This window comes from Myotis lucifugus, unplaced genomic scaffold, assembly GCF_000147115.1.
Source record: "Myotis lucifugus unplaced genomic scaffold, Myoluc2.0 scaffold_360, whole genome shotgun sequence".
NCBI classification, from domain to species: Eukaryota; Metazoa; Chordata; class Mammalia; order Chiroptera; family Vespertilionidae; genus Myotis; species Myotis lucifugus.
The window spans coordinates 455,273-470,939 of NW_005871408.1; the positions used below are offsets into that span (position 1 = coordinate 455,273).

The window sequence follows — 15,667 nt, forward strand, 5'->3', positions numbered from 1 at the left end:
CTGCCAGTAACCCCAGGTACCCAGTGTGAGTGCTCCCAGTTCCCTGTGGCAGCGCCTGGATGTCCCCTGGGGGAGGTGCTTTCCTGGGTCCAGCCGCCACCCTCTGCTCTGGCGGCACCGAGGGGAGGAGTGCAGGCTGTGCCAGGCCTCCTCTCTGTGCTGGCTCAGCCGCCTGGCCCAGGGGATGCCAGGCAGAGTCTGGCCACTCGTCTGAGGAGCTCTGTCCTCTGACCAGCGGCCTGGCTGTGCTGCTTCCGTCTGCACTTCCTGCTTTCCTGGGCCCGTCAGCAGTCCTCACATGGCTGCTTTGTTCAGAATCCTTACTAAGTAATCACATGCTATTAACCACTTTGCTTCTGAAAAGGGCCTCGGTCATTTCCTAAATGACAGGGCAGCTAAACACAGGCCTGGCGAAGGTCTGTGGCAACAGCGTGGTTTTTTATGTGGAATATAATAATTGCAGGAAGCAGTGCTTTGATGAAAGGCATTGGCACCTGCCTCGCAAACATTTATTTGTTGGTTTTTAAAACTTCAACTGCCAGCGCTTCTTGCTGATTTTAATAATTAAAGGGAGCAGGTTTCATTAGGCGGAGCGCACTGCCGTTGCTTGATGTCCTCTGTCGTTCGAGCATCGCAGACGGGGCAGGGACGTCTGATCTTTGACTTGGTCAGAGGCTTGCATGCAGTGGGGAGAAAAGAGTTTGGGATTTAAAAAGCTGAAATTTGGTGATAATATATTTTGGGTAAAAAATAGAACACTATTTAGAAATTAACACAAACCACATATGTAATTGAGGATTGCTATCTGATTAGAAAGAAAGCCTATTTCTTCCCTCTTAAAATATCACATTAAACTAATTAAGGAAATTTTTAATTTGTTTTCATCATCTTATTTTTAATAATAATTAAAATATATGAAGCCCTATGGGTTTCTGGAGCCCTTTTATATATACACTTTATTTTATTCTGTGTAAGCTAAGCTGGTAGGTTCTGTGTCAAATTCCATGTTGGTCATAAGAAGAGTTTCACTTTATTTTTTATTTTTTACTGTTGACAGTATTACATATGTCCCTGTTTTTCACTCAGCCCCCAACCCTCCCCAGGCCTTCACCACCCTATTGTCTGTGTCCGTGGGTTATGCATATATGCATGTATGTTCTTTGGTTAATCTCTTCCCACCCACCCTCCCCACCTTCCCTCTGAGATTCTGCAGTCTGTTCTATGCTTCTATGTCTCTCGATCTATTTTGTTCATTAGTTTATTTTGTTTATTAGATTCCACATATGAGTGAGATCATGTGATACTTATCTTTCTCTGACTGGCTTATTTCACTTAGCATGGAGAAATAAACTGTCCTATAAGATTTACTTTCTAGAAAGTTTTGCATTGGCACATCTTTCTACTCGTTAGCTTGGTCCTTTCCGTACTGAAACCTACACGTAGTTTTCTCTGCGGTGCTCCATCGGTGTCCTTCCTGGCTGTGCTGTCAGGGCCCCGTCCCCGGGGAGTGAAGCCCTTCCTCCTGGGTGCCCCACCGGAGGCGCTGGTGTGTGTGACGTGGCAGGAGTGGGCGGCCCCACTTCCCTCCTTTAACTAGTAGCCGTGCCTCCTGCTCCCCTGGGTTCCATGAGTTTAATCCTTCCCATGGTCAGGCGGTCGGGGACTTGGGAAACAGACTGTGAACCGCCTTTGAAAGCGCAGTGGCTGAGAGCGATGGAGCCTTAGAAGGCACAAGTCGCAGGTGCTGCCCTGTGGCTGAGCCTTGCCGCTGCCGGCCGTCCTGGAGGCTCAAGGTCGAGAAGCAGGAGTAACTGTCTGCCCGGGATGCACTCCCGCCACCAGGGTCCTGGTCACGATAAAAACAGGAGAGGTCTGTGTTTGTCTACCCTTAGGATTAGGGGGGGTTCATGCTCCAACCCTGTCGTTCCGTTCCTAGGAGTTACCCTAAGGAATCAGGGATCATACAAATATAATCATCAAGAATAATCTCACAGCATCGTTTTTGATTGCAAAAACTGGAAGTGGCCTAAACTTTCAACAATAAGGATACTGGCTAAATATTATGGTATATTCCAACTACAGGGTAGCATTCTACCATGAAAAATCATGTTCCCCAAGAATATGTGCTGTAGGTCTGGTGAGCTGCTTCAAGTGCATTGTGAAGAGAAACCGTAAGATACAAACTATTGTGACAGTGAGTGCTGTGTTCGGATGCGTAGAAAAAGCATGAATGCATAGAGAAAGGATGAAGAGGCTATAACCGTAGTTTTAACAATGAGTCTTTTTAGCTGGTGGCGTTATAGGTAGGTCATTTTAATTCTCTCTTTTTACTTCTTTGTTAGATTTTCTACAGCGAGCATATATAAATTTTCATAATGCAAAATAAGAAGCAATACTTAGAAAGGAAAGTTTATCTCTTTCTCCCGAAACAATTAGAAAGCTTCGTTTGGGGATGTCAGAAAGGCATTGGGGAAGCCAGGCTAGGATGGGGGTGCCAGCAAGGAGGCAGGCACGAAGGCTGAGCTCCTGCGTCCTGGCAGTGCTGCAGACCTCCCAGGGCGGCCGGGCGCAGCCACCAGAAGGGAGGCGGCCAGAGTGCCTCTCCCGCAGGCACTGCCACTCGGGGAAGAGCCGGTGCGGTTTCTCACGGTCTTGGATTGTCACGGTCGCTCACGGCACCTTGTGTACTGGAGTTTATGACAGCCTTCATTGAAGGAGCCTTAACATCCAGAAAGGGGGCTCACACTAAACCCATAAAATTGGTCATGGGAATTCTCAGAATAGGCCTAAGTATTCTTTCGTTTGAAACTTAGCTGTTGATGAGTTCTAGGTGGCATTTTGGGTCCATGGCTATCCGTTTTTTCCTTCTTTTCCAAGTCACAACTTGAGGTACCATTCTCATAGTATGCAGAAGTCTCAGCATGAAATCAATACTTTAATGCAAAAACAACCCCAGACCTATAACAATCACCTTTAGTGTGTGGATGCCACAGACTTGTGACCTCTGCTTGGGCTTTAAACATGTATGAACAGATGGTCCAGCGTCTAGAACAAAACTGTGTGTGTGCGTGTGTGTGTCCTCCCCCACCCTGCGCCCAGAGATGGCAAGGGGAACAGCTCCTCACCAGACAGGCCCGGCGGAGTCTGGGCGCATGGGCTCCAGCTGATTTGTGGCCGTGATAGTGAGCGAGTCCTCAAGGAGCCTTTTGTTCTTTCCCCACAATATAAAACCTGACCGCATTCTGCTAAGGACTTTTCTCTGTTTCTTTTCATACAAGAAAAGGTCAGGTCCTGGCCTGGTGCCCAGCTGCTTAGTGAGCAAGACGAAAGAAAGTCAAGAAAATTCCATTACGCCCATTGGGTTTGTTTGGAGCGATGTGGAAACCCAGACATGGGCGGCCTCCCTCCGCCCTCCCTCGGGCCCTGGTCCTCCTCTCTCTGAGGGATGCCTCCAGGTACCAAATAGATCCTAGATCTGTGAGTGTCCCAGCGCTTCCTAACCTCTCCCCTTTGAAATGACACTCCCCAGGCAGAGGTGAAAGCAGTGCTCGGCCACCTCAGGAAGCTGCTCAGGAGCCCGACCCTGTCGGCCAGGGATCTGCAGGCAGCAGCTGGAGAGCGCCCCGGCGGGGCCACCAGGCCGCTGGCCTGTGGGCAGCTGATCCGGCACCTCCTCCTGAACTTCCTGCTCTGGGCGCCTGCAGGCCACACAATTGCCCGGGAAGTCATCAGCCACGTAAGTGTCCCCTTTTTTAGCATTCTAATTTTCATTCGTATTTCGCCCAAGGGCCTGGCCTTTGAAGGGTGTGTGTACCAGGATGCTATCCACACGTGTATGGCCAGATAGGAGGTGGACAGCGGGGACGAACCCCATAGCCTGCCCTGGCAACACCATGTCACAGAAGAGACAATGGAGGCTCAGAGGAAGGAGGTGACTTCTCCCAGGCGCAGGGGAAAAGCAAGGTCTCCTGTCTCCCAGCTGCTCTCCTTTCAGTGGTGCAGCCCCTCCTCCCCAGGATTCCCGAGGAACAGGCCGCGGGAGGAGGCGCGGTGCCGTGCAGAGAAGCCATGGCTAATACACAGGGCCGTCCCCAAGCCCCGCGAGGCTCCCGAGGGTGGAGGGTGAGGAGCAGTCCCTGGTGTGGGCTTGCGCAGTGCTGTTTTAGAAAATGACAACAAAAGCATGGACAACAAGAGAAAAAACAGGCAAATTGAATTTCATCAAAATTAAAAGCTTTTGTGCATCAAAGACAACTCACAAATAAAGGAAAATATTTGGAAATCACATATCCAATAAGGGTTTGGTGTCTAAACTACATAGGGAATTCTTATAACCCAACACAGAAAAACAGCCCATTTCAAAAATAGGCAATGGATTTGAATAGACATTTCTCCAAAGAAAATGTACAAACGGCCACTAAGCACATAAAAAAGTGCGCAATATCATTTGCTGTGAGGGAAATGCAAACCAAAAGCACACCACTCACACCCACTAGGACGGCTGTGATCAACGAAACAGCCCAATGGAAACAACCCTAACGTCCATCAGCAGGTGATGGACACCGACACGTGGTCTGTACACACAGTGGACTACTCAGCCTTAAAAATGGCACTTTGACATGTGCTGAGACATGGATATACCTTCAGGGCATCACGCTAAGTGAAATAAAAGGACAAATATTATATGATTCCACTTACACACGGTACCTAGAATAGGCAGATTCATAGAGACAGAACGTAGGGGTTTTCGGGGGCTGGGGGGAGGACAGGGAGTCAGTGTTTTGGGGGCACAGTGCCTGTGTGGGATAAGGAAAAGCTCTGGGAGTGGCTGGTGTGACAGTTGTACAGCACTGTGAATGGACTCATGCCACTGGATAACACACTTAAAAATGGTTAAAATAGCAAATTTTATGTTTATTTTACTATGATAAAAATGCTATTCAAAAAAAGTTTGGTTTTGCTTGTTATTGCCATAAATATACATAATGAAATGTATAGCTTGGTGAGTTTTCACAAACTGAAACACACCGCAGCCAACAGTCAAGAAGAGCTGTTCCAGCGCCAGAGGTCCCGTGCCCTCTGGGAAGGCTGCGTCTGAGCGTGAGCGTGAGCGTGAGCGTGAGGGAGGTCACAGTGACACGCGGGCCGCCCAGAACCCGAGAGGCTCTCCTCAGTCCCATGAAACAGCCATGGGAGTGGTGGGCCATCTCCCAGGAGCCCAGACAGAAGCCATCCCAGAGCCGGGGCGTGGCCAAGAGCGGAAGAGGAAGAAGCTCCTCTGAGACAACCCGTCTCCGCGGCCCAGCCCACCCTCCGAAGCAGAGGAGCCGCGGGAACAGAACGAGGAGCCGGTCCTGTCCGAGTCCAGCCACTGCACCTGCCAGGCCACCGCCCTCGCATGTCCCAACCCCAAGGCTAAGGGCATGGAAACCCGGCACATCTTCGTTCCGTTTATAAGTCAGCTCAGCTGAAAACAGTTCCCTAAAGGATCCCATGCAGGGTTTCTCCGCACACTGGCTCTCAGCAGGCGGGGCCAGCCATGCTCAGGGTGCCCATGGCAGCCAGAGCTTCCTGGGTGTGGCCTGCAGATGCTCCGAAACTTCTTGCTGGCACAGCAGCCTCCTCACCTCAAAGGCTGCCGCAGTGGCCATGGCCACACGCAGGAAGGAACAGTGCCCGGGCGCCAGCCTCGGGCTGCCCCGCCCCTTCCATCGCCTCGCCTGGTCCTCTGTGAGCACCCTGGAAAGAGTCCTGAGCCAGGTCTGCTTGGCTGGGAGCAGTGGTGGCCAGACAGTGGCAGTATTGGCTTTGGTGGGCCCGCCTTTCTCTGCCAGCGGCTCTGACTTCATCACCCTGGGGACCCAGGCCCTGGCCCAGCTCTGAGGGGACTCAGACCCGAGCAGGGCCAGCTCCCTGGAGAGCTGTGCACGCCCCAGGCGGGGACCGCAGGGGCTACAGGTCCGAGCCCTTCTCTTCACGGCCTCTGGCGCCTTCTCTGAGGGGCCCCCTGGCTGAGCAGCTGCCTTCCAGTCGGGGTGCCTGTGCCTCCTCCTCCGCCGTCTCCCACCCTGGCCTCTCCTATAGCTGCTCCCAACCTGCTGCTCCTCAGCTCCTCACGGGCCCAGCGTCCGTTTCTGCAGACCTGAGTCACAGTTTCCAGTCTCACCGTCAGACGTGTTGCCTTCCCGCCTGAGCTGCTGCTCTCTGCCCCTCCTCTCTGGTCCCCAGCTTCATGTCTCCTGCTCTGCCCCTCCGACGGGGACCAGGCCAGAGCAGCCTGTCTGGCGTCCAGATGCCTCCTGCCCAAGGCTCACCTTCTCTGCCTCGTTCCCACTCGGAGCTCACCCCACGCCGGCTCCCAGGGCCTGCCTTGCCTGAGGACAGTCAGTGTGGAGAGGGCCAGGAAGCTGTCCCTGCTGCTATGGCTATTAACCATTTTGTTGAGGATTCTATATAAACTGACACCCACAAACAAATATATAGATTACTGTGATATCAAGCAGACAGCTGCTTTATGTGGCTTGTATCTAAAAAGCCACAGTAAACTCTTTATGCAGCTAAATTGTAAGATTCTTGCCCTGCCCTTTTTTGCTGAAGTGACATTCTTGGGAAAACACTTTTGGGCACCAACAACTCAATCTCTTGACGCCGTATTTAGCAGAACTAACTATTCCCACGATTCCTGCTTCTCTCACGAATCAGGTGTTAAAACCTTAGGTGCCTTTGAAAAACAAATGGGTCCAGTCGCTGGCCAGGAAGGCCGTTTATGAAGCTGTTCCTGTGAAAACAGGTGGCGTTTTCCTTGCAGTATTTTCTGATTCTCATACTAGTGTGAGTGAGCCTTTGCAGCAAATCGAGCCCCAGTTCCTGGTGTGCCTTTGCTCCCCACAGCAAGTCACCCCAAAGCTGCACCCCCACCACCTCCGCCCAGCATCCCAGGAAACATAGTGCCCGCGGCCTCGGCAGGAGAGGGTGCGTCTGCGGAAATGCTGCTCGCCCAGGCCAGCCCCCCGGCAGGGGAGCCCTGCTGGTGCCCTCGGAAACGGCTGACAGGGACGAGCAGCCTCTGGCAGGACGGTGCAGCTGGCTCACTGGACAGAGATGTGTCTGGAAGGGTTTAACTTGGCTCCTCTTGTCCTCATTCAGATGGCGCAGACTGAGGAGACAGCCCGGGAGACCATCGGCTTTCTTGACCAGACCTTGGACAGATGGGATCGTCTTTGCATGGAGGCCCCGGCATCGAGACGACTGGCCCGGGAGCTCCTTACGGAGCTGTGCACACGTCCAGCGCAGGCCCGTTGACCGAGCACCGCCCTGTGGGCCCAGGTGCGCGGGGCCAGGGATGCAGCGATGGGTTTCTATGGCAAGGGTGCCCTCTGTGAGGAGTAACAATCAGCGGAACTACCCTGCAAGACCTGCTAGGAGAATTCTACACAAGGAGGAGACAGGCTCCTTCGCCCAGACTCAGTCAGGTCTGTTCACTGATGACTGGGGTTTACGCCTTTAGCATTCTCTTGACCCAGCTCAGCTGGGTGTCAGAGAATCACTGAGAAAAGGCTCGGATAGGAGAACCAATTTTTATTTCCTTTTTTCCCTTATCAAACAAAATGCACAGCTATTATCTAAATGTTTCAAAGTCTTTGGACCAAGAAATGGGTCATGAACCACTGTTCAGTTTAGAAAGTAATTTAGCCCCTGTCTCAGGTCATTGGTATTGGTGTTCCTTTGAATCCACAGGGATTTGAGATAAAGCCACTTTTCCTAGTTCTCTAGCAAGGAGAGGTTCCCCTGGGCACCCCGTGAGCAAGCCGCGGGGACGGAGCCAGTAGTGACAGGGCCCACTGGTCCATGCCGCCTGCCGTGGAGGGCGACCCTGCCCGGCCACCACGTGGAGCCAGTCTGTTGCTAAACACTCGCTGCTGCCTCAGAGCCCCGTTGCCTAGAGACGCTGCCGGAGGGCGAGAACGAGTTCCAGAGACACCAGGAAAGGGTGTCAGCAGTTATCTTGTTAAGTGAACTGGAAATGGAAATTTCTAATAAAGGACTGGTAACCCCAAGGTTAATATTTATTTCACATCAGTTAAAGATTGTTTCTTTTCAGGTTTATTCTTAACTTGTATCGACTGTATGCTCTTTTCTGTATCTTCTGCGTGTCAAGTGAGTCAAGACTTTTATGTCCACTGTGACTTGCAGATTGTCATCTCTGAAGCTCCCTCAGGCTTGGCTCCTGTTTGAGGTGCTGTTAGCATCAGTGGCTAAGTATTAATGAAGGGAGAGAGCAGAGGAAACCTGACATTATTCAGGCTAATCAGTGAGGTGGCATAAGCCTGCTCCCTAGGAAGTTGCTGCATTCGTAGGCACCCCAGGGGGTCGCAGCCTGGCCCAAAGGGGGATGCACACCCCGCGCTCCCCGGTATAGGGAGGAAGGACCTGCTTTTCCATCTCCCCACCCACTCACCCAGACTGTGGGGGAGGTGAGCACATGCGCCATGGGAGCCAGGACCGCGACCATAGAGGCCTGTCCGTCTAGCCTGGGAAAGGGATTGGATTGGATAGAGGACACAGAACCCCAGAATATCTAGGAAGCAGATTGGTTAGAGGGTGGGCCTAGTGCAGTGATGGCGAAACTATGACACGCAAGTCAGAGATGACACGCGAACTCATTTTTTTGGTTGATTTTTCTTTGTTAAATGGCATTTAAATATATAAAATAAATATCAAAAATATAAGTCTTTGTTTTACTATGGTTGCAAATATCAAAAAATTTCTATATGTGACACGGCACCAGAGTTAAGTTAGGGTTTTTCAAAATGCTGACACGCCGAGCTCAAAAGGTTCGCCATCACTGGCCTAGTGCAAGCCCAGGAAAGCTTGAAAAGTTGATTGGTTATTTTGAAAAAGCTCCTGGTCTTTCCCAAACCCAAGATAATATAATCCCAGCTAACAAAAGAGCATCTTCCCTCCCCCTTTCTCGCTCTCCCCCCACTCCACCCTCCTGGTAACAGGCATTGGCCCCTTTGGTTTGCTTGTTCTCTCCATAGCAACCATGTGGCCCTAGCAGCTGCCTGGGGGCCCGAGCACAGCGCCAGCCAGGAACAGAGCAAGCCAGCCAGGTCAGGACAGGACATGGACTGAACCAGTGGTGCAAATGTCTGGTCATTGGCCCTATTCTGGTCTTGATGAAAACAAGATAGACTTTTTCCACAGCAGGAAGGATGGAGATGACGCAGTGGGAACCCAGGGGCAGCCTTCTCTCTCCACCTCGATGACCCTTACCACTCAACCTCATCTTCCCGCATGAGGCTCCCCAAATGCTTTTCTCGAGACTCCATGAAAGGAACAGTATGAGTCAATTTTTTTTGGATTCGATAGAGGTTGAACTTTCAGAGTAAATACTTGTTTCGGTAGATGGATCCACGTGAAGATCTGGAAAATCCCAGTAACTTTTGACCTGAGCCTTCCTTTTGTTACAGTATGAAAGGTGTACTGTTAAAATATTTTATCACAACTGCCATCATCATCATCATCACTTTCACACGCCTCTGGTGTGGACTCTGCCATGAAGGCTGTGACCAGCCTCTGTGGGCCAGTGTGGTCACCACAAAGGGGCACCCCCTGGAACTGGCCTCCCTCTGGGGGGTGCTTTCACGTGGACACCTATTCACACTGTATTTTTTAATCTTTATTGTTGAGAGTATTACAGATGTCCCCCCTTTTCCCTTTTTGCCCCCCTCCACCCAGTTCCCGCCCTGCCCCAGGCCTTCACCACCCTACTGTCTGTGTCCACAGGTAAGATCTGTGGTTAATCTCTTCCCATCCCCATCCCCTCTTCTCTGAGATTCGTCAGTCTGTTCCATGCCTCTGATTCTATTTTATTCACCAGTTTATTTTGTTCACTAGATTTCTTGTTCATTTATCTTTAAGTTCAATTGTTGACCGGTATTTGTTGCCATTTTTTATCTCTTCCCTTTCCTCCTCCAACTACTCCTCCTCCTCTTCCTCCTCCTCCTCCTCTTTCTCCTCCCCCTCCACCTTTTCAAGAAGACCCTTCAACATTTAACGTAATACCAGTTTGGTGGTGGTGATCTCCTTTAGCTTTTTCTTGTCTGTGAAGCTCTTTAACCTTCAATTCTAACTGATAGCTTTCCTGTGTAGCCTAGTCTTGGTTGTAGGTCCTTGCTTTTCATCACTTTGAATATCTCTTGCCACTTGCTTCTGGCCTGCAAAGTTTCTGTTGAGAAATCAGCTGACAGTCATATGGGTGATCCCTTGTAGGCAACTAACTGCTTTTCTCTTACTGCTTTTAAGATTCTCCCTTTGTGTTTAACCCTTGGCATTTTAATTATGATGTGTCTTGGTGTGGGCCTCTTTGAGTTCCTCTTATTTGGGACTCTCTATGCTTCCTGGACTTGTAAGTCTATTTCTTTCACCAGGTAGGAGAAGTTTTCTGTCATTATTTCTTCAAATAGGTTTTCAATATCTTGCTCTCTCTCTTCTCCTTCCAGCACCCCCATAATGCGAGTGTTGGTATGCTTGAAGTTGTCCCTGAGGCTCCTTACAGTATCTTCACATTTTTGTATTTTTATTTTTGCTTTTTTCATTGGGTGTTTTTTGCATCCTCATATTCTACATCATTGATTTGATTCTATGAATCCTCTACTGTAGGATCCCTGTAAATTTGTTTCAGTTATTGTATGCTTAATTTCTTACTGAAACTTTTTCATGTCTTTGACATTCTCACTAAAATCCTTGAAAGTCTCATGACTTTCCTTGAGTAACCTTATAACCATGGTGTTGAACTCTGTATCCAGTAGTTTGCTTGCTTCCATTTCCTTCATTTGTGACATGTGTCTTTGTCTTTGCATTTTGGCTGCTTCCTTGTGTTTATTTCCATGTATTAGGTAGAGCTGCTATGTCTACTGGAATTGGTAGAGTGGCCTTGTATTGTAGGTGTCCCGTAGGACCCAGTAGCTCAGCCTCCCCAATCACCACAGCTGGGCACTCTAGGTGCACCCCTTTGTGGGCTGTGTGCAAAGTCTTGTAGTTGAGCCTTGACTGCTATTGGCATCACTAGGAGGAGTTGACTTCCATGCCAATTGGCTGTGAGGACCAACTTCTACTGCAGTGGGAGAGCTGCTGTGCAGGAAATATCCCTATGGAGCAGGACTTGCTTCAGTGGGGCTTTGGTGCTGAGTCTGCCTCTTGAGTGTGTTGCTTATGGATGTGTAGAGTTGTAATCTGCTATGGTCTGAAACTGTCCACTGGGTGCACTGGCTCGGGCTTCCAGGGAGGTGAAAAGTCAGCCACTGCCTAGAGCCACCTGGCAGGAGCTACAGAGGGATCTGCAGACGGCTGCTATTTGCTATTTGTATTGGGCTTGGAGGTACCCAGGCAAGACCCAGCTGTGAAGCAAGGCAGGCTGTTGCTGGTGCCAGGTCTTGGGCCTTTTATTGATAGGCTTGGGGCATGCTGACACCAGCTGCAGCTTGTTTGAGAGATTTTAGCAAAGTCTGAAGCCTGAGCCAGGACAGGCCATTTATAGAAAAGCTGCTGCAAACAGCTTGGGTGGGGCTGCAAATGGGATGGGGCGGGGTCTCAGGGTGAAGCTCAGTGTGCTCCAGGCTGACGGAGACTCAGATATGGCTGCCAGTCAGCCCTGCAGATGGGGAGGTCTCAGCGCAGGGACAGTGACCCCCGTGAGGAAGCTGTCCTCTAGTTCCTGCCCAATGCCAGACAGTCCAGTTCCTCCCCGTATGTGTCTGGATCCCCTAAAGCTGCTACCTGGTGCTAGGAGTCCTAATAAGTTCATGCACTGGCCCTTTAAAAGGAACACTTGGATCTCCATCAGCCTGTGTGTCACTCAGCCACAATCCCTGCTGGTTTTTACAGCCGTAGTTGGGGGACTTCTCTTCCCAGCTCTGGGACCCTGGGCTGAGGGTCTGTTATGGGGCTGGGACCTCTTGCTCCTCACGGGCAGCCTCCACAGAGGTGATCTCCCTCCTGATTTAAAAAACAGCACCTTGTGGTGTCAGACAGCCCGGTCCGCGCCTCCGCCCTCCTACCAGTCTCAGTGTGCTTTCTTCTTTACTTCTCTAGTTGTAGGACTTCCATTCCACCAGCTTTCAGGCGGTTCTGACTGATGGTTGTTCTGTATTTTAGTTGTAATTTTGATGTGGTTGTGGGAGTACTGAAATTTACCTATGCTGCCATCTTGGTTTCTCTCCACATTGCATTTCACAGCAAACAATATAAACAAGATCGTTTTCCACCTCAGCTTTTGAAGGTGCATTTCTGGAAGATTCTTTCCTGCCTTGACTGTACCTCAGCCTTCTTTTTGTATTTCTCAGTTCCTGTACAGTTCCTCTAAGTCAGTGGTTCTCAACCTTCTGGCCCTTTAAATACAGTTCCTCATGTTGTGACCCAACCATAAAATTATTTTCGTTGCTACTTCATAACTGTAATGTTGCTACTGTTATGAATCGTAATGTAAATATCTGATATGCAGGATGGTCTTAGGCGACCCCTGTGAAAGGGTCGTTCGACCGCCAAAGGGGTCGCGACCCACAGGTTGAGAACCGCTGCTCTAAGTTCTCCCAAGCCTTGGGCATTTGAGTTGGCAACTGAGCAGACCGAGCTGGCGCCTGTGAAGGCCCCGCAGCCCGGCCCTGTGCCCATGAAGGTCCCACAGCTCAGCCCTGGACCCGTGAAGGCCCAGCAGCCTGCAGGGTCTTGCTGGAGTGAGCCCTCCTGAGGGCTTTCATCAGGAGAAACCAGGCCCTGGTTTGTTTACTGATTCTGTCTTCTCCCCTTGCCCTTCCCATTCGACAAAGGTGCCAACAAGGGGAGGAAGGCTCCACTGTAAACCGAGGAGGCAGCATGGGTGGGCAGCTTGCTCCGTTAGCAGGGGCCGCCCCTCTGTCCCTCTGGGAGGGGACTGCACAGCGCAAGGGCGGGCGGCACACCCACCCCTTGAATCCAGAGACAGATGCCTTGTGGGTCCTCAGCTCCTGAGCAAGCCCAAGCCCAGCAGCTAGGAATGAGCCGTCAGGCAGCGGTTCGGCCCGGGAGGCATCCCGTCAGCTCCACCTCCCCATCCAGGTGCCTTGGATTTAGGGAAAGTCTAGAGCAGGGGTGGGCAAACTTTTTGACTCAAGGGCCACAATGGGTTCTTAAACTGGACCGGAGGGCCGGAACAAAAGCATGGATGGAGTGTTTGTGTGAACTAATATAAATTCAAAGTAAACATCATTACATAAAAGGGTACGGTCTTTTTTTTTTTTTAGTTTTATTCATTTCAAACGGGCCGGATCCGGCCCGCGGGCCATAGTTTGCCCACGGCTGGTCTAGATAGTTGGGTTCTTTCAGTTTTTTTAAAGAAGTTCAAGGAACTAGGGGTCCAGCTAAAATGCACAGCGAAGGCCCTTGAAAGCCACTCAGCCTTGACCCTCACTGCAGAGCGAGAGCACTGCGGCCCGCGCTGCGTGTCCAGGGCAAGGCTGACCCTGGAGGCGCTACCGGGGCCACCCCAGTGTCTGTGCCAGGCAGGTGCCTGCCGCTTCGACCAGCAGAGCATCCGATGAAGAGCGGCTTGAACAAGGAAGAAAGCTGACGGCCTCAGACACAGAAACCCAGAGAGCTGGCTCATTCAGCTGCTCTACCATGTCCTGAGGTCGCCCTGGCTTTCCTCTCCGAGTTGCAAGAAGGCTGCCCAGCCCAGGCTTTGCTGACAACGTCCAAGAAGGAACGGGACAGCCATCTCCCCTGTCTTGCCCACCAGCCACACCAGACCTGCCCTCCCCTAGGGCAGGGCCAGGCAGGCTCAGCAGGACGTGAGGCCTCACTCCGTGTGAAGTGGGTTGTTCCCACATAGCACAGCCCACCTTCCTGCTCACTCTGCTCCTCCCCAGACACCAGGCCTTGCGCCCAGGCTCCTCGGGGGTCCTGAGAGGGGCCTCGACCTGCTCCACGGGTGGCCCGCTGCCCTGCTGGCTGAGGCCAGACAGCGTGCGTGGGCTTTCTGAATGTCCCTCTGCTTCCTGACCAGGGACATGGGGCCTCTGATTGCACCCAGAAGTATCAGGAGCAGATGGCATGCGGATAAGCCTCTCTGGCAAAGTCCTGCTGAGGGGCCACGGACGGCTTGGTGGTATCGGCACTATTAGCCCCTCTCTCGGCCCCACTTCCCACTGGTGGGGCAGGATGGGAAAGGGCCCAGGGACAAGGGGAAGCCACGTTTTCTGCTGAAATGGAGGAGTGAAGCACAGGGACTTGAGGGCGCAGAGGGGGTAGCACTGCGGGAAGCAGACCTGAGCCGCCCTGTCCCTGGGGGTGAGGCAGCGGACAAGGAATCCAACTCGATTGTTTTCCAGGGAAGAAGAGAAAGCCTGTTAACCGCTGCTCTCCTGGCATCCCTTCCCTCTTTCAACCTGTTAGGCCCTTACCCACCCCAGGAGGACTGTCACAAATGGGCCTCGCTCCTCGGCCCCGGGCCCGGCCTACGTGGGCTCCACCGACTACCGATCACCACACCATCTCCCTCCTGAAGGACCAACCACACCATCTCCCTCCTGAAGGACCAAACGAAGGCCAGGGAAATGCTCATAATTCTCCGGAATCCATCCCGTGGTCCCTGGAGCACAGACCTCCCTCCTCCCAGGCCACAGAATCACTGGCACTTGCGTAGGAAACTTCTGCACTTTGACACCGAAGTTCCACATTCGTAAGTTTTCTGACGAGCCAGGGCATCTCATAAATCAACGTGGAAACCTCACAGTGGCCTCACCGTGTGGTGAGGCTGTTGGGTTGGCAGGATTCCGGGAGGTGTAAGAAACTGCTCCCCCGTCCGAATTCAAATGGGGACTCGGAGACAGACTTTCAATCCTCCCTGGAGAGTGGCGTCGGTGCCATTACGCTGGCACACGTGGGCGGGGAGCACAGCCATTCATTCACCCTCCCCCGGGGCCTCACTGAGTGCTATGGGGCACCTGTTTCCTCACACGAGGCCGAGGTTTGCTGCCTCCCAAGGGGCCACGTAAAACAACTGGGCTGAGGCCTTTCTAGTTGCCTCCCCTCCCCTGTCCGGCTGAGGCAGGCGCCGTGGCGGTTTCCACCGTGATCCTGGCCCACGCACACAGTTCTCTGTTCCTACATCCTCTTCCCTCCCCCTACATTGTTTGCCCTGGGACATGCAGTAAATGCCATTAAAGCCGACCATGCTGGAGAGGGATCACTGAGGCCCGTTTCCTCAGAGGCAAGAACAGAAACAGGCCCCGTGGAAGGAGAAGGGACTTGACCAGGAGGGAATGTAAAAGCCCACGGGATTATGAGACGATGAGGGCGCAGAGGGGGTAGCACTGCGGTGAAGCAGACCTGAGCCGCCCTGTCCCTGGGGGTGAGTGCGGAGCAAGGGAAACGGACATTGGCCCATGGGATTATGGGACGACGAGGTTAGTGCCAGCCAGCCAGCAGCAGGGCCAAACCGCCCCGGCAGCCTCCACGGAGAACCCCGCGCCCAGGGCCCGAGGCCCCGTGGGAGACAGGCCCGCCCCCTCTGGGCACCCAGGGGCCTGGGAAGCCGCTGTGGCTGCTTCGCTTTTGGGTCTCCGGACGTCTTGGGCACCATCCGGGGGGTCTCCCACGTGCAAGGAGGGGTCAGAACGTAGGAGCG

At 52.2% G+C, this 15,667-nt stretch overlaps 1 protein-coding gene across 2 annotated transcripts in view; it reads left to right on the forward strand.

Moving 5' to 3' along the window:
• The window catches only part of FANCC (Fanconi anemia complementation group C), a 255,904-nt gene extending 247,825 nt beyond the window's left edge, over positions 1-8,079 (forward strand). For both annotated transcript variants that reach the window (XM_023764906.1, XM_023764907.1), the window contains 2 exons: positions 3,530-3,736; positions 7,147-8,079. In XM_023764906.1, coding sequence (XP_023620674.1) covers positions 3,530-3,736; positions 7,147-7,302 — 363 coding nt within the window. In that variant the 3' untranslated portion in view covers positions 7,303-8,079. The remainder of the gene's footprint in view (positions 1-3,529; positions 3,737-7,146) is intronic.
• Positions 8,080-15,667: the final 7,588 nt, after the last annotated feature.